The sequence below is a fragment of the Mirounga angustirostris genome, unplaced genomic scaffold (assembly GCF_029215605.1).
Source record: "Mirounga angustirostris isolate CCGP_5_RB_7025 unplaced genomic scaffold, mMirAng1.0.hap1 SCAF_5, whole genome shotgun sequence".
Taxonomy (NCBI): Eukaryota; Metazoa; Chordata; class Mammalia; order Carnivora; family Phocidae; genus Mirounga; species Mirounga angustirostris.
Window position 1 is genome coordinate 112,988,395 of NW_026991713.1, and position 19,625 is coordinate 113,008,019.

At 35.5% G+C, this 19,625-nt stretch overlaps 1 protein-coding gene across 5 annotated transcripts in view; it reads right to left on the bottom strand.

Annotated features, from left to right (window-relative positions):
- ARHGAP12 (Rho GTPase activating protein 12) overlaps positions 1 to 19,625 on the bottom strand; it is a 125,136-nt gene that overhangs the window by 27,761 nt on the left and 77,750 nt on the right. For 4 of the 5 annotated variants that reach the window (XM_064591912.1, XM_064591911.1, XM_045874252.3 and 1 more), the window contains 2 exons: positions 11,579 to 11,704; positions 7,624 to 7,698 (listed from right to left, as the gene is read on the bottom strand). In XM_064591912.1, coding sequence (XP_064447982.1) covers positions 7,624 to 7,698; positions 11,579 to 11,704 — 201 coding nt within the window. The remainder of the gene's footprint in view (positions 1 to 7,623; positions 7,699 to 11,578; positions 11,705 to 19,625) is intronic. The other variant, XM_064591910.1, reaches the window with a different exon arrangement.

Genomic DNA, 19,625 nt, shown 5'->3' on the forward strand with positions numbered 1-19,625 from the left:
CTGGACAAACCAGATACACTAGTTGGCTGATGTCATATTAGTGACCCAGCTTTATCATCAAACCCCAGGAAAGCAAGAGCCACTTTGCTGAGGTTAACAGTCATCTTAAAATTCCTCCAGGTAGAAGAAAGGAAACACTTTCCCATTGCTTTAGCTTCCAATATTCAACTGAATTTAATCAAAATGAGTCGGTGTCTACAGCAATATCACCAATATTAGTCAGCACTGTATATACATGACAGAGCAAATGTACTTCAACTGAAACATACACACAGCACATAGAAAAAATATTCCCAATTCAGAATTTATTTCTATTTAATCCATACCTTGGCTATTTTCTCAATGTACTTCCTTTAGAAAAAGATAAATCTTTTTCTTGTATGGGATATAATGTTTGAAAGTTTTTGCCTAGCCTGATAAGAACTCTCACCTATAAACGAAGCTGATAAAGTATTAATGTTAATTCATTTGTGGTATACTGGGAACTTGGGAAATAGTCATATGAAGTTTTATTGTAATTTTTTCATAAAGCATAGATCTCCTTAGATATGCAAGTCTGATACTTCTAAGAGCTGTTGCCTCTTAACAAAACATCAATCACACAGTTAGAAGTATGCACAAGATATTAAATAAAAACATTCCCAATTTACTATCAGAAGCAGGAAGGAAAAAAAACTTCCAAAGATATAGGAACTAAGTACAACATTAATCTGAGAGGATGGCACTGCTTATGTGAGCTAGGGAGCACAGGAATTAGAAGAGCAGGAGTGGGAACCAAGCCTATAAAAAAATGCCAAAGCTGGAATTGAACAGGACAAAAGAGCTGAGGCATGAGGGGAACACTGAAGAAAACTGGAAGGGATAGGAGTAGTGACAGACCAAATAAGCTTAAGGATGAGAGAGACATTCTAAATCAGGGATTCTTACCTGAGGCAATGGATGGACCGAAACTGGTACAAAATTGTGCGTGGATAGTATATACATTGTTCAAGGGTCCAGAAAGCTCATGAAATTCTCACAGGGATCAAGACCCCCCAGTACTAATGCTCTAAGTATTAAACACTCTAATTTGAACATAAAATAAGAACAAAATTTGCCACATCCAAAATGTACAAATACAAAAATACTTAGCATACAACATGGTAAGTGTTATGAGAAAAGTGTATCTAACTTAACCTGAGAGACAGAGGGAGCGAAGAGACGGCTTCCTGGAGACTCTTGAGCTAAGGAATTGGGGTTAGCTAGATGGTGACAGTAGGAGAAGAAAACAACAAAGTATAAAGGTACAGAAGTGAAAGAGAGCATATCATATCTGAGGGCCTTTAAGTTCCCTCAAAGTAATGGGTGAGGTGAAGTAGCAAAGAAATGCAGCAAAGTATGAACTAAGAAAGGATGGCAAGACAGGGAACCAACCAGAATACATTCTAGTAATTACCACAGGAGATGGTGAAGGCCTGAGCTAGGGCAGTGCCTGTGAGCAAGTGATGAGGAGCCAAATTTGAGAGATTCAGAAGACAGAATTGACAGGGACTGGATAGGAGGGTAAGAGGGCAGATCTGAGGAAAACTCCCAACCTTGAACAACTGGGTAGATGGTGGTATCTCAGTTTTAATGACACTTTTTTAGAGAAGCTTTCCCAGACCACTCTTTAAGTAGGAGCTCCTCTACATCTCCCATTATTTACCACTGCCCCCCCAGTTTGGTCCCTTCATTGCACTTAATGCAAAGTACAATCACATCTTTTATTTACGGTCTATTTTAATGGGCTGTACACTGGGACCATATCTGCTGTGTTCATCAATGTATGACCAGTGTCTATAGCATGTAGTTGATGTTTGATACAATACATATCTGTTGAAGTAATTAACCAACATATTAGCAGTGCTATTCCAAGAAAGGGATATAAAAGAATGCCGGTGATGGAGAAAATAAAGCTTTAACTTTTAAACACTGAAGTTTCTGAATTTGATATAAAAGTGCTAAAGAGGCAGATGAATAATAGAGGTTTGGCTATACAGGTGAGAGGTTTGGGAAAAAAATTTAGACAGATTTTGAACATACTTTTTTTTTTTAATTTTATTTTATTATGTTATGTTAGTCACCATATAATACATCATTAGTTTTTGATGAACGTACTTTTTGGTGTGCTTTCGCTACTTAATATGATTCAAAATGAACCAATGTTTTTGTGTGGCTTATTAAAAAAACTCCATAAAAATATCTTGTTAAATCTTGCAAAAAATGCCCATATTTACACACGAATATTTCTTAGTCTAAATATATTTGATACTCCAAAGGAAACTTCATACTGAAAATAAGCAGAAATGTTTTAATAAGGACTAGCAAAATATGGTTACAATTTAATCAAAATGACTGTACTTGAGATTACCCTATCCTAATAGGGTAAGAAAACAATAAAATGTTAGTTCTATTAAGTAATCTGGGAAAATTTCCACAAGCTCATAATCACTTTGCAGTCTCCAGAATTTTTTTTTTTTTTTTAAGTAGGCTCCATGCCCAGCATGGAGCCCAATGTGAGGCTTGAACTCCTAACCCTGAGAGATCAAGACCTGAGCTGAGATCAAGAGTCGGCCGCTTAACCAACAGAGCCACCCAGGTGCCCCTACAGGGTCTAGAATTTCTAATCAATGTTGCATTCATTTAGTGAAACAGGAATTTCCCAATTTGGCTAACAATTATTATATACCCAAATCAATACAACCCTTCAAAATCCTTATCTTCAGTTAATCATGAAGTATTTTTTTTAATACAGAGTAACTTTGCACAGTGATACAGTGGTTGAAGAAGAACGAGGTGATGCAACTTCCAGAACAGGTAAGTTGACAAGGAGAGAAGACAAACTAGTGGTTGCCAGGGGAGAGGAAAGGTGATGGGGGAATGTGGGGTGAATGCTTAATGGGAATGGGTTGCCCTTTCAGGTAATGAAAATGTCCTGAAGCCAGGTAGAAGTGATCACTGCACACTCTGTAAATATACTATATGCCATTTAAATGTATACTTTAAAATGGTTAATAGCTAGTTTTCTGTTGAAATTTCTGTTGAAATTTCACCTCAATAAAAAAAAAAAAAAATTTAGGTGAACGTAGGTGGCTCAGTTGGTTAAGCATCTGACTCTTGATTTAGGTTCAGACCATGATCTCAGGGTCCTGAGATTAAGCTCTGTGTTGGGCTCTGTGCTGAGCATGGAGCCTGCTTAAGATTCTCTCTCTCCCTCTCCCTCTGCCCCTCCCCCCTTCTCTCTCTCTCCTCTCTAAAAAAAAATTTTTTTAAATATATTGTAGAGGCGCCTGGGTGGCTCAGTCATTAAGTGTCTGCCTTCAGCTCAGGTCATGATCCCGGGGTCCTGGGATCGAGCCCCGCATCGGGCTCCCTGCTCGGTGGGAAGCCTGCTTCTCCCTCTCCCTCTGCCCCTGCTTGTGTTCCCTCTCTCGCTGTGTCTCTGTCAAATAAATAAATAAAATCTTTAAAAATATATATATATTTTAAAGAACTACTGTTTTAAAAAATCAGATGTTTAAATCATGTTTTTTAAAAAGGCTTTAGAACAGTTCTATTCAATGAAAAAAATTAATATGTCCATAATACTTTTGCTAAAGGAAGTGTTAAAACATTCTTTTCTCCAATGCATTTTAATACCATAATTGGAAATACAGGGTCAAAAACTCAAGTTTCCAAATTATATATTCTTAAATTTTACTCAGTATTCAGTGACTGGTAACTTCAAAATGCACATTTATCTGGAGTACTACTCAGCCATAAAAAAAGAATGAAATCTTGCCATTTGCAATGACATGGATGGAGCTAGAGAGTATTATACTAAGCAAATTAAGTCAGAGAAAGACAAATACCATATGATTTCACTCATATGTGGAATTTAACAAAATAAAGAGAGAAGACAAACCAAGAAACAGACTCTTAACTATAGAGAACTAACTGAGGGTTACCAGAGGGGAGGTGGGTGAGTGGATGGATTCAATAGGTGATGGGGATTAAGGAGTGCACTTGTTGTGATGAGCACCAGGTGTTGTATGGAAGTGTTGAATCACTATATTGTACACCTGAAACTAATATAATACTGTATGTTAACTGGAATTTAAATAAAAACTTTAAAAAATAAAATAAAATGCACATCTGTCGTAGATACACTGGGACAGAGACAGGGTTCTTAGATCAGTCCACAAAATCCTATTTAACCCACACTGTACTCATACTGTACAGAAATAGAACACTGATCTTTTTAAAAAGTATATGCTGGGAATTTCAAAAAAGGATTTGAAGGGGCCATGAAAAATAACAATAATGCATCTGAAAATTGGAAATGAAACAAGAAAAAAATGAACATGTTTAAAATTTGTATTAAGGGATGGAATTTTAAATCTGGTTTAATTAGAAGAGCTTAAATGAAAACATCATGCTAAATGAACAAAGTCTGTCAAAAAAGACCACATATTATAGGATTCTATTCCTTTTTTTTTTTTTTTAAAGATTTTATTTATTCATTTGAGACACAGAGATAGAGAGAGAGAGAGAGAGAGAGAGCATGAGCAGTGGGAGAGGCAGAGGGAGAGGGAGAAGCAGGCTTCCTGTGGAGCAGGGAGCCCGATGTGGGACTCGATCCCAGGACCCTGGGATCATGACCTGAGCCAAAGGCAGACGCTTAACTATCTGAGCCACCCAGGCGCCCCTATAGGATTCTATTCTTATGAAATGTCCAGAATAGGCAAATCCAGGGAGACAGAAAGTAGATTCCTGGTTGTTCAGGGCTTGGTGAGACGTGGAGGTTAGACAGGTGATAACAAACAGAACGTGGTTTCTTCCTGAGGCGATGAAAATATTCTAAAATTGACTGTGATGACGGCTGCACATATCTGAATATACTAACAACCACTTAACTGTACACTTAAGTGGGCAAATCACACAGTGTATGAATTACATTTCAATCAAGCTTTTTATAAAAACAAAACAGAAGAGACTAAAGAGGTAGATGGGCCATTTGCAGAGATTTTAAGATGACATCAGATAGCTAACACTGATTACAGGATTTTCATTCCTAAATTTGTAGCTTCCTTTTTCTTACCACTAAGGCTTAGAATTTTAACTCACAAAGAGGGAAAAGATATCTCCTTGTATTAACTGGGTAAGAGTGAGAAAAACAGGTGAGACTCAGTGGAAACAGCACAAGCTGAGAGGAGGGAGCGAAGGGCCAAGAGAGGGAAAAGTCAAGGAGGGAAAAAGCCTCAATGAAGAGGGGCAAGACAGCATGGAAGAGGTGCCCTCTGGAGCGGGAATGCAGAGTTGTATGTTTATGGGCAAAAAAGAATGGACTCAGGTAGAATGAACAAAAGCTATTTCATCTTTCACTCTAAGACCAAACAATGAAAGAAAAATACTGGTGAGGCAGTTCCCAGTGGTGGCCAGCAGGGGGTATCGTGAATCCAGGATGGTCTAGCTGCTGTCCAATTTGAGAAAAGGGGTACATGGTTTGGGAAATAATTTGCAAACTGACTTTTTAACTCCATGTGGAACATTTGCAAATTCATGTTTCTAGGCTAACCTAAAGATTCCTTTTTACCAAAATATAATTTATAAAAGGTCTCCTTAGCAATTACGTATTACCTATATTTAAAATAAGTTAGAAGGGTTTTCTGTTTTTTTCTAGATGCATTGTTAGAGTACTGTAGTAACAACACCTTAGATTCATACAATAATTCTTGACACCACCACTAAAATCATGGTCACTTTCATCTTTAATGTTTATGTACCCAGGACAGTGTTAAATAATCCAAAAGACAAAAAAGAGGAAAGTAGTCACTCAATCCTTTAGCAGGAGTTTAAAACCTTAGTAGGGAGATGAGGGGGGTCCATGAGGTAACATTTACACTATTTGATAAGTGACTTGGAAATCCAGGGAAAGACGAAGAGATCACTATTATGCTAAGGTTAGTCTGGCAAGGCCTCTTAAAGAGTCAGTCTTAAAAACTTTTCTAACTTTGGGGCACCTGGGTGCCTCAGTCAGTTAAGTGTCTGCCTTCAGCTCAGGTCCTCATCTCAGGGTCCTGGGATCGAGCCCCCCATCAGGCTCTCTGCTCAGTGGGGAGCCTGCTTCTCCCTCTCCTTCTGCCCCTTCCCTCCTGCTTGTGCTCTCTCTCTTCTCTGTGTCAAATAAATAAAATCTTAAAAAAATTTTTTTTCTAACTTTAAGTGTACAAAAGCCAAGGACCATTGTAGGCAGAGGGAACCACCAGAGCAATGTCAGAAAGAAATGTATAAAACATGTGATATAAACCATAAAAGAGCTGATTCAGTTAGGGAATGGAAAGAGAGTTAGAAAAATAAAATGACATCTGTGGAAACCTTTGCCTCTAAAAAAATCAGAAGTATCCCATTAATAAGTCTATTACAGTTTTATAAAATAAGGAAATAACAATAAAAGTTTGTCTTTTAAAAAGCTTTAAAAGTTTCATTTATTCATTCAATAAATATTTACTGAACAGCTAATATATGGTACACAGTAGTTACTGAGATTACTCTGTTCCTGCTCTAATGAAGCTTTTCTTTGTCTAGTAGGGAAGACAGACACAAAGAGAGGGTTTGAGGTTTCTACAAGAAATAAAAAATGAAAAGTGTTATTCTATTTAATATAATCAAGTAACATAAAATTATATGCTACAAAGAGTATTACAGAGAAACTGACCAAATCCAGAAGATTCGAATAAAATTCTCTGAGGAAGCAAAATCTGCACTGAACTCTAATGAATGAACAGACGTTAACAGGCAAAGATGTGGGAGAGAAATGGTTCAGTGGGTAGAGGAATGACATGTACCAGGACCTTGAGCTGAAAAGGAGGCTCTTTTGAGGAAAAATGTACAGTGCGGCTGGAGGAAAACAAGCAAGGAGGGAAGAAGAGGACAAAAGAAGTCTGAGGCGAGGCTGGAGAGGTAGTCAAGAGCCAGTGCATGCTCAGTCTTATAGTCCTCATTAAAAACTTTGGCCTTCATCCTGAAAGAAAAGGAAAGCCACTGAGGGGTTATAGCAGAATCAGCCAACTATGGGAAAGATAGGAGGGACTACAAAGACACAGATCAAGTAAACTTTCATCCAAGTTAAACCAGGTCTCTGAAGAGAGTCAACTGGAGACTTTCAGTTTAGAGCAAACTTAACAGTTGAGATACAGATCTCTAATATTCATCTGGCATAGACTGGGCATTGTATTTTAAGAATAGAACACCTGCGCTCATTAAGAAGAAGGGAAACTGCTTACCTTTGGACTGCTGGCCTGAGGAAAAAAGATTCAAGTATAATTTGATAGCATTTTCCGGGGATTTTTATTTTTTAAAAACCAAGTATGAATTTGTCACTTACAAATATGGTATATAAATTAATCATGAAGATACCCTATTTTGCATTAAAAGGGGCTTTTAAGTCTCTAAAACTGATTAAATTCTTAATTTAAACCTATTTTAATTGTGATTAGTATCTGAAAAACCAATGAAAGTTAACAGAAGCCAGGAAATATTTAAACATTACATTTAGAGAAAATTAATTTATTGAAACTGATTGAAATAACTGGACTATATTATACTATAGGCTATCATACTAACTGTATCTTGGTGCTTTGGTGAAGAGGGAGAAGATTCATTTTCAGGAAAGCAGGGTTTTGAGGCAGTTGGAGATTCCTACAAGAAATAAGTAATGAAAAATGTTACTCTATTTTATATCATTACATTTCTCCCTTTATTCACGGTGGGAGAGCTTAATAAGGGAAGCTCAAAAAATCTTTTCCTAGTTATTTCCTTTCTACATTCAGCTCTGAAACTAATATGACACTGATTTGCAAACTATAGTTGTCTGGAAGTTTATGAAATATGGCATATTTTATGCTGATTATAGTTTAAATACTGCATACAGAATTAATAAAAAGAAATGATGCATGTTGCCTTAAAACCATGATGTTTTATCAGCCTGAACTGACCACATTTAAAATAGGTAAAATCTAAACACTTAGGGATAAAAATATAAGTCACCATACGAACTGGCTCCTGTTGCAGTCGGTATGAATACCCAGGACTAGGCAAGCCAATAGTCACAGGAATGATGTGGCAACTGCCAGAATGAGAACTTCATTTAAATCAATGGCTATGTAAGACATTTAATTAAATTGCATTAATATTTAAAGTAATTTACAGATAACTTTCCAATTATTAGAAAAAAAGCGAGATTTTTTTAAATGCAAAGAAACTTTAAAGATTAATAACTCACCAGAAAAAAAAAATGTTTTAATGTTTAAGCCTACAAAAATATATAATAGGAGCAAATCAATAATGTGTATTTTAAAAGCAATTCTGCTTTGTCAATATTAAAACACACTATGTGATTTCTAACACAGATGTTTGTAAGACTCTTCATAGAGGACAAGACTGAAAATACACATTTTTGGTACCAACAGCCAAGCCCCATTTAAATCTTTTCCATTATCCTAAATGTTTTGAATAATCTCAGGAAAAGAAAATCAGAAAAATCATATGCCAACACCGATTATTAATTCTCTTATAAACCAAATAATGTCTTTACAAATTCATCTCCACATCTCTATCAATCTACTTTACCATGCTTATGAAACTGGACGAGGTACTGTTAACAAATCTGGGTATTCGTATGAAATCACAATACACAAACCATTAACACCATATCCATTCACTTGGAAAAAAGTCTTCAGGTTTATACCATATAAAATTTGTAAACACAAAAGCTAGATAGCAGTGAAAGCAAGGAAATCCTTGAAGGGACAACCTTACAAATCAAACATCCAAGGCCTATACTACTAGTGAAGGAAACATTAAAATCATATCAAATTATACCTTTACAAAAAAAATTATACATAATATCCGAATCCAGTATAGCCTCATTTAAGTATTTTTTTTCTGACCACTTCAGATGTTTCACTTTTTGATTTCTTGACTTCTAGGAGTGTCTAATACTAAAAGCTTGGAAAAAAGATGAAAGAAAGATCTGATGACCCACAAAGTAGAAAATAAGTGAATGGTAATCACAATTTATTTTTCATGGGATTATCAGTCCTATAGAAATAAAAACCACAGCAAATGGAGGAAAAATGTAAGTACAACAATTATAATTCCTATAACAAGGACTTCCCACATATATTCATGTATATTTATAAATTTATGTGCATATCTAAATGTATCTTAAATGCCTACAACTAGCAGATTTTAGTAAAAACCATACATAGGCAGAAACAGATGCACCCACACATATACACACACACAGACATACACATCTACCTCCTCCAGTGTTGTCTGACAACTGAATTAGGACTTACATCATCAGAACAATATTTGCTACATAGTATTGGGTTTCTTTATTACATTTCAAGTTACACACCCTTTAACCCTCATCAGACATTGGTCAGCTAGTTTATTCAGGTACAGTCCCTCTTTCATAACCTCAAATCTTTTTTTTTTTTTTTAAGATTTTATTTATTTATTTGACAGAGAGAGACACAGTGAGAGAGGGAACACAAGCAGGGAGAGTGGGAGAGGGAGAAGCAGGCTCCCCGCCGAGCAGGGAGCCCAATGCGGGGCTCAATCCCAGGACCCTGGGATCATGACCTGAGTCAAACGCAGACGCTTAACAACTGAGCCACCCAGGCACCCCATAACCTCAAATCAAAACATATATAGTAGGTGGTGATAATAAACAGAAAAGTTTACTTTATCTAGGATTCCATTTATAAAGGTTAAGGTGCAGGTAAAAAACAAAACATTTCCATCAAAAATAAGTCAGGGCGCCTGGGTGGCTCAGTTGGTTAAGCGACTGCCTTGGGCTCAGGTCATGATCCTGGAGTCCCTGGATCGAGTCCTGCATCGGGCTCCCTGCTCGGCAGGGAGTCTGCTTCTCCCTCTGACCCTCCCCCCTCTCATGTGCTCTCTCTCATTCTCTCTCTCAAATAAATAAATAAAGTCTTCAAAAAAAAAAAAAGTCAATCTCTGGTCTTAAGAAAATCATGCTCTCACAACTCTGAAACACTCAGATTATAAAAAGAAATGTCATGAGAACTTCAGGCAAGTTATTCTAATAACAGACTGAAAATAAATCTCAAAAAAGATTTTAAAAGAGTAAGAAATTATAAGTCTACATCAGCAAAATAATCATCCCTTTTGTTTTAAAACGAAGAGGAAGTGGAGTTGGTTCAACAATGGCTTTTGCATTAGAGCATTATATATGACAACATTTACAAGCCTTCTGTGTACACTCAATTGTAATCTGGTTCCTGGAGTTAAATGAATTTTCCATTCAAATCTCTAGGAATCTTAGCTACTCATGTTATTCTCAATGCTAAATATTTTCAAGTATTCTTCAATAGCAGATTCCAGATTTCCTTTGATATGCCCTCTACAGTCAAATCACATATTATCCTTACAAAATATAAATTACAAACTGGTCTACTACTTTCATTGTTGTTCCATTAGTCTATCTTATACACAATGTATATAGACCTTTTCTACAGCTGCACAAAAAGTCTTCCATTTAATTTCATGAAAACCAACATTACAGTCACTAAAAAACAAACTTGTTTGGACTGAGATAATTTATAAAGGAATTTACAAGTGAAAGTACCCAAACATAGAGAAATATGCCTTAAGAAAGTTCATTCTGTTTCCACTAACACACCTGAAAATGTAAGAAACCTGTTAATTATGCCAAAAGAGAAGTCTGATGGTAAAACAAAAAGAGAGTCCCCAGTGACAAATATCTTTTTAAAATAAGGTTTTTAGAAGGGGGGTGGGAGGATGGGTTAGCCTGGTGATGGGTATTAAAGAGGGCACGTTCTGCATGGAGCACTGGGTGTTATATGCAAACAATGAATCACGGAACACTAAAAGCTAATGATGTAATGTATGGTGATTAACATAATATAAAAAATAATAATAATAATGTTTTTAGAGTGTTACCACCACCCTCACATTTTTACATTAGTATGGCTAATGTTCTACAAATTCATACGCATTTCCTACTCCATCCCCAAAATGAAGCTACAACATAAAAAGTCACATGGAAGGTAAAAACTTTATGGGCTTTCCATTCTGATGCTTGCATCAAACTTTATCCCTTATTTGAAACAGAGAACATTACTTCTCAGATTAATAAAAGAAGTCCTTTGTGCAGAGAACAATTAGGGAAACAGAAGAGTGGGATTCCAATTCTCCCACAGGATGAAGAAATTAATTAAATGTCTTCACTAGTAAAACCTCCCAGAGACTGAAGACAAACAATAACAGATATATGACTGGGTTTTGCTAACAGGGTTATCAAAAATATCTACCACCTCCTAGGCTCAAATATACACATTATTAAGCCACAGATGAGTCAGTCCACTGTGCAAAAATCGATAAACTACAAAACCAAAACCCATTCCAGGACAAATTGACGCTATACACAATAAAACAATAGTTACCAAAGTATGAGATGCAGCTAAGGAAAATAAAGAATAAAAAGAACATTCAATATTCTCAACAGATTTTCTCAAGAAGTTTCTACCTTGTCATTGGTGTCCAACACAATGGTGCTATGTCTCCACTTTGTTAATACAATTGGTTCTTGCAGCCGCCTGTCCAGGCTCCTACTTTTAATTATTTCTCTTTGCTGCTGGGATGAAGCATTATACTAAAAAAACAAACAACAACAAAAAAACCTCATAAATAACAGAAACAAAAGTGGAATCTAAAACATGACATTTGATGTTCAGCAAAGTTCATCACAGGAATTTTTCTGGCCTGTTTTCTCATCCTTGACCACGTTGTGGCCCAACTGAGATGATCAAAGATTTCGGTATTGGAGAGACCAAGTTACCGTTACTTTGGGAAAATATTTAGTCTCCCTATGTCTCAGTTTCATCAACTGTAAAACAGACATAACAGAAATATCATCTCATTCACAGACGTGTTATAAAAATTAAGCAGTATAAAAAAAGCCAAATATTGCCCTAATAGTGGGTTCCCAATAAAATATTAGTTATCATAATTTATAAAATGAGGTCATTGAACAAACTATTTTTTTAAGGTTCCTTCTACCTTGAAAATCCACGAGTCCAATTTTTGGTTTAGGTTTTAAAAATGATGATTACTATATACAACAATATCCCCACATTTAAAGGGTTGTTTGTTTTTGCTTTCATTTATAGGCCAAACATACTATTATTTGTTTCTCTGAAGTTGTAAAACATAACCAGGTCAGAAGGCAGAGACAGTTCTAGTTTGAAAGACCAATCCTGAATATATCAGTTGTGTACAAAGATTAGATAATAATTGCCCCCCCCATAACATCTAAAATTAAGAACACATTATCAATAATTAAATCATGTGTTTGAAATGTCAAGTAGATTGATCACCAAGCATAAACATTTCAGAAATGTGAGGTTTAAGAGGTATGCTGTTTTATACAGCCAATTTTAATAAATTATAAATAATTAAATGACAAAAGAAAATTAAAGGCTATATTCTTCTCCTGAAAGCAAAGGATACCTAATACCTATCTACTTCTCCCACCCCTAAAAAGCCCAGTAAATCTTAAAATTTTAATGATTCATTAGAATTTCAGTAAAACTGTTAAGAATGTTTTTAATATTAAAAAAAATCTTCCAACATCTTTCTCCACACTATGCCATTTCTTTACTCCCCAAAATTAGGCTACACACACCCCCCAAACTATCTCCCAAATCTGTTACTTCATTCTTCACATTAAAATTTGCCAAAGCAAGGCAATCACATATGGCATTTGCTTTTAAATTACCGCTGCTTAACAAACAGCAATCTTAAAATTCATCACAGAAGTTCACAAAGGGATCATTTCTAGGGTGAACAAAGATGAAACTTAAAGGCTACCCCTCAAAAAATTCTATGCCAGAAAGTTCTTAGTGAAGAGAGACCTAAACAGAGCTGTATTTTCAATAGAATCATCATTAGCAATAATTAAAATGTATAGTTGTGTAAACGCATGTGTATGAACTTTAACAGATACAACTACCTTAGCTTATGAGCTTTGTAATTAGTACAGTTGTTTAGAAATCCTTTCTATGTGGAAACAAAAATAATGTGAAACTAAACTGGGCAATAATCACAATGATAAATGTGCTGGTGGTTTTACCAGGCAGCAGTATGTTCACAAAAACAAAGTATAAATAAAATGTCAGATATAAAATATAGTCTAGTTAACAAGATGGCTAAGTTTAAAACTTTTCCCCCCAAAAAACCAAACTTTTCTAATTCCTTTAAAAATACCATTTTTTAAGAATTTTAGATGAATTTTTATTTGAATTATTTCAAACATATACAAAAGAATAAAGACTATAATGAAAACCCACCAACGAGTGTTAGCGTATCTAATATAAAACAATTGCTTTAGGTACCTTAAAAAAAAAAAAGAAAATATAGACCTATTAGATGCCCTCTGAATATATCTTCCAGATTCCAATCCTCTCCCTCTTTTCCCCAGTAGCACCACAGAACTCAGTGGTCAACACTGTCATCACACTTTAATATATACTTATTTATCTATAAATACACATACTTGTAGAGTTTTAAAATTTATATAAATGGAGTCCTACCATATGCATCATTCTTCAATTTGCTTTTTGCATTCAATATGTTATTTTACAAAACATATCCATGCTGATGAGTACGCAGTTCTAACTTATATTTTCACTGCTATATACATTACATTGTATGTAGATACAATCTAACCGTTTTGCTATAAATGGACATGTCTAAAGCAGTAATACTAATTTACACTTCTACCAGCAGAACAGATTGGTTTGCACAACCTTATTTGGTACTACTGAATTTATATGCATTGGTGTATATAAAATAAAGGTTAAGTACACATACACATTAAAAAAATGTGAGAAGTGAAATGTTAGCTTGTTTTAATTTACATTTTCTGATTACCTGTAAATTTGGACACCTTTTCACATATTTATTTCATGTATTTCCTCTTCTGGTATTGCTTAGTCATGTATTTTGCCCAATTTCAACTGGGCTTTTTTTTACTCTTACAGAAAAGAAAGGACCAGGAAGTTCTTGATGTATTTTGGCTTCAAAGCATTTTTGTAAGCTACATGAGTTGAATATACCTTCTCCTAGTCTATAGCTCAGCTTTTTCCCTTTGTGTATGGTACTTTTTATATTAGAAAGTATTTTTGTTTAATTTGATGTAATCACATCTGTCAATCTTTCCTTTTATAGTTTTTCCTTATTATAGTTTTAAGAAATCCTTCCCACTCTGAAGTCAAAGATATTTTTTATATATCCTTCTGTAGCCTTTAGAATTTGCTTATTACATTTACATCTCTGATCTACCTGGAATTAATCATTAAGTGTGAAGTGAGGTCAAGATCTACACGTCGGGGGCGCCTGGGTGGCTCAGTCATTAAGCGTCTGCCTTCGGCTCAGGTCATGAACTTCAGGTCCTGGGATCGAGCCCCACATCCAGCTCCTTGTTCAGCTGGGAGCCTGCTTCTCCCTCTCCCACTCCCCCTGCTTGTGTTCCCCTCTCTAGCTGTCTGTCAAATAAATAAAACCTTTTAAAAAAGGGATCTACACTTCATTTTTCACGTGAATAACCAATAATCTTAGCAACATTTATTGCAGACTCCATGCTTAATCCACTGATTTGTGATGTTACATGTAAGCTTTCTATTCTGGTTTATTTCTAAACTGGTCTATTTCTCTATATGTGTGCTCTTACTATCCCATCTTAATCACCATAACAAGCAGCCCATCCCTCACATGCCCCACCCATTTTCAGGAATACTTTGGGTTCTTTATAGACCTTTGTTTGTAAATAAAATTTAGCATCAGTTCCCAAAAAGGTGGAGAGGGAGAAAGTAAATGGAAATACAGTGAACTTATAAATTAATGTGGACACTGCTATAACACTGAGCCTCCCAATCCAAAATCATAATGGTATTGCACCATTCATTCAGGTTTTACGTCCTTCAATTCAGCTCTGAAATTTTCTTAAGATCTTGCAAACCAGAGCACCTGGGTGGCTCAGTCGGTTAAGTGTCTGCCTTCGGTTCAGGTCATAATCTCAGTGTCCTGGGATCAATCCCCACATCAGGCTCCTTGCTCAGCGGGGAGTCTGCTTCTCTCTCCTTCTGCCCCTCCCCCACTCATGCTTGCACACAAGCTCTCTCTCTTGCTAATAAATAAAATCTTTAAAAAAAAAGATCTTACAAACCTTTAATAGGCATATTCTTAGTTACAACTCTTCCTACTGCTACTGCTGGTAATGAAATTTGTCACATCTCAAGCCTGATTTACTAGAGAGATGGGTAGTGTTTTTTTTTTTTTTAACATTTTATTTATTTATTCTCTAGAGAGAGAGAGAAAAAGAGAGAGAGCACAAAGCCAAGGGGAGAGGCAGAGGGAGACAAGACTCCCTGCTGAGCTGTGAGCCTGACACAGGGCTCGATTCCAGGACCTCGGGATCATGACCTGAGCTGAAGGGAGACACTTAACTGACTGAGCCACCCACGCACCCCAAGAGATGGGTAGTTTTTATGTTGATTTTATATCCAGCAACTCAACAGCTTTGAGTTTGTAAATTCTCTTGATTTTTCTAATAATCAAAACAACTGTATCTCTTCTCAATTTTTACTTTATTGTTGAATAGAAGCAGTGATTTTAAAAAGTTCAAATCTAGTTCCTAATTCTAATGAGAAAGCTTCTGTAACTTCACAATTAAGTATGAAATTTACTGTAGATTATTTGACAAATAACCTTTAGCATGATGTAATATAGCACTACATCTGAAATGATTTTCTTGTAGAAGCAAATAGTGGGTCATGGTTTTTTATCATTTCTGAAAAATTTTTAACAGGTGTGTTTAGACATTTAATGTAATTATATACATTAGGATTCAAGTCTGCCATTCTACTTTCTATCCTGTTATTCATTTGAGTTTCTCCTTTCCCGCCTTCCTGTGGGCTACTTGAAAAGCTTTTACTATTACATTTTAATTCATCTATAGTTTCTTGAGTCTATATTTTGTTAGTTTTTTAGTGCTTGTTCTAGGGATTACAATTCACATGCTTAATTTATCACAGTCTAACAGTATAAACCTTTCATGATTTCAGATGAAATGCAGAAATCTTACCAACGACTACATCACTTCACTCTCCCCTCTTTATGGTGTAAGTATCATCTCTACCTACAATGAGTACTTCAGACATGTTTCAATTTTTGTTTTGAATGTCAACCATAATTTTTAAAACTCAAGACAAGTCTCCTCAGATATTCACCCTTTCCATTGTACTTTCTTCATTCCTGATGTTTCAGGTTTTCTTCAGTTATCATTTCCCTTCTGTGTGAAGGGCTTCCTACAGCAATTGTCTGAGAACATGATGCTGGTAATAAACCTCTTAGTTTACTTTCATTTGAAAATGTCTTTATTTTACTTTCATTCCTGAAGGGCATTTTTGTTGGATGTACAATTATGGGTTTACAGTTTTTTCTTTCAGCATCTGAAAAATGTTATACACTTCCTTCCGGCTTCATGATTTCTGATAAGACATCCACTGCCCTTCAAATCATTATTACCCTATAGGTACTGTGTTGTTTCATCAAGCTGCTTTCAAGATTATTTTAGGGGGGAAGAAGAGGGGGAGTCTTTAGTTCTCAGAAATCTGAGTACTATGTGTCTAGATGGATTTCTTTAGGTCTATCCTGTTTATTAGGTGTTGCTCAACTTCTTGATTTCTGTTGGTCTTCTGCCAAATTTGGGATGTTTTCAAACATTGTTTCTGCAAGTATTTTTCAACCTCACACTCTTCCTCTTCTTCTTCTAGAACTCCAATGAAATGAATGTCAGGTCTTTTGTATTTTCCCAAAGATCTCTGAAGCTCTGTTCATTTTTTAATTTTTAATTAAATTTTTTGGGGGCGCCTGGGTGGCTCAGTCAGTGAAGCATCTGCCTTCGGCGCAGGTCATGATCCCAGGGTCCTGGGATGGAGCCCTGCATCGGGCTCCCTGCTCAGCGGGGAGCCTGCTTCTCCCTCTCCCACTCCCCCTGCTTGTGTTCCCTCTCTTGCCGTGTCTCCGTCAAAAAACTAAAATCTTTAAAAATTTTTTTAATTAAATTTTTAATTTTTAATTATATTTTCTGGTGCACATGCCCATTTCAATACTATACTTTGTGATACATTTGCTCACAAATCATCAGGGAAAGCAAGTCATATGACTCAACTCAGGTAACAGAATATACTCCCACCCACAGTGGGAGGCCTCTACAAAGGTAAACAGCAAAGAGCACTGATACAGGAATGGGTAAAGAACGGATCCAAAGATGCAATCTATCAGAGCAGGTAATCTGGTCTTTTACCCTTTGATAGCTGTTATAATTGTCTCCCTATACTGAAGTTCTGCACATCCAGTAAAACTTGTCAACATATAAATTTATTTTTATTTATCCTGGTCAGTATTTAAGGCATATTTTCCAGTTATAGACTCATGCTTTCCTTCAGTTTTAGAAAATTCCTAGAAATTATATTTTTAAATATTATTTCCCCATCTTTCATCCATTCTCTCCTCTGGAATTCCTAGTTTATGAATATAGGAAACTTCCCACCCATCTTCCATTTCTCTTAACTACGCTTTAGTATTTATTATCTTTCTGCCCTTCTGTCTATAGTTTATACTACTGACTGCACTTTTTAATTGCAATGACTAACTTTTTCATCTGAAATATTTCTATTTTTCATCATATTCACCTATTCAGATATCATTTGTTTTTATTTTTCATAATTTCTTGTTCTTTTTATTTTTTATTTTATTTTATTTTTTTGGTGCGCAGCAAAGCAAAGTTTACTGAGTGATAGCACAAAGCTCCCGAAGAGGAAGGTACCCAAGAGGGTTGCCCTTCTTGTTCTTTTGAAATGAAAGCCTTCATTTAACTCCAGACATCTACCATATATTTAAAGTCTGTATTTAAGTTATTAACAAAATTAATTTCAACTGGAGTACAATGTTCTGATTCTTGATTTTTTTCATGTTTATATTAGCATTGGGTTCTTCGTGTGTTTTACTTGGAATTTTGAATACCAGACTCATTTTGAGTGGGAGATGTTTTGTTTTGTTCTCTTTTCATTCATCCTTATTTTTCCCTCCCAGTCCTTCCTCTAGTCTAGTTTTATGGTCCCCTTCACCCACACCTTATCTAGAGCCAGGTATGCATAAATGTATGTGTGTACATATTTTGTCTCACTTAGCTGTCATATGTACATGCTTCTTTCCAGATTTATAGCAAACTCTTTGGGGATAAAGACCATGCCCTGTGCATTTGCATTCATGACAACATCTATACAGTGCTGACCACCAAAGATGTACTCAGAAAACAGTAGCTAAGTTTCTAATATCTGCACTGGGAGTTACAAAGCCATCTGACAGAACTTATTTTGGATTTACTAAGTAGAGGTTCTAAAACATTTTGCCTTATTTCCTCATTCCCACTGTACCCAAATCAAACCTCCCCACATTCAATTTAATTAGAAGTTCAAGAAACTGCCCATTCTGACTTTATCCTAAGTGGCAAATGGTGGCAGAAAATGAGTTAATACCACAAAACTAATGGCTCAACAATGATCACAATCAGCACCCATTTCCACTGTTGTGGAACTACCCTGAAAGGTTTTGACATGACTCAGTCCCTTGCCTTTCTTTATTTCTTTCACCCAGGACATCTCCACAAGTAGGTATCTTAATGTTGAACGTATAAGTCTTCCGACCAGGGAGAGTATAGGAGTTAATACAAAAACAAATAGAAATATTTAGCTATGAGTTAAGTATAGGTTCCAAATTGCTCCTTATATAGGGTCATCCAGGAAGCCTTTTCTTTCAATGGACCCCGACCTGGGACATATCACTCAAAAGAAGTCTTGTGTTTGATCTCAGTACTCCACGCAGTCAGAAACTACTATGAAGGAAGATGCAATACAACAAAAGATTCTTCTATAACTCAAATGTTGAGGTACTGATAGGAGCTACAATTAGAATTTGTCAAGTGGAATGAAAATTTCATATGTTTAAATTATTTATTATATTAATAAAATATTGTTCTTCTATAATCTAAATCATTTTCAGTGAATTAAACCTTCAGCAGATTTATCTTCTGGTATCTTTAAGTCAAAATCTGAACGCGTATTTTAGAAGCCCAATAGAACCAATCAATGTCACATAGTTTTCAATATTGAATAGTTATATCCCCAAATATATATTCCTTTCCCAGCACACAGGTATTACATATTTTGGCTCCCACTATCCATAAGATTTTCTTTCCAATTTAATCACTAAATAGGATTGTATTTATAAATGGTACCAGTTTTGAAAAATAGCTGATGTATTCTATAATTTCTTCCCAGTTCATTTACAAATAAAAATATTGTTAATCTTATCTTTTCTCCTAAAGGTTGATAATAGCCATATTAAACTTAGAATATTATTTCCCATTAAAAAGTTTTATTGAGACAAACTGGGAAAATAAAGTTAGGCCATTTCATATCCAATTCTTTGTAAAACAAACAACCAAAAAG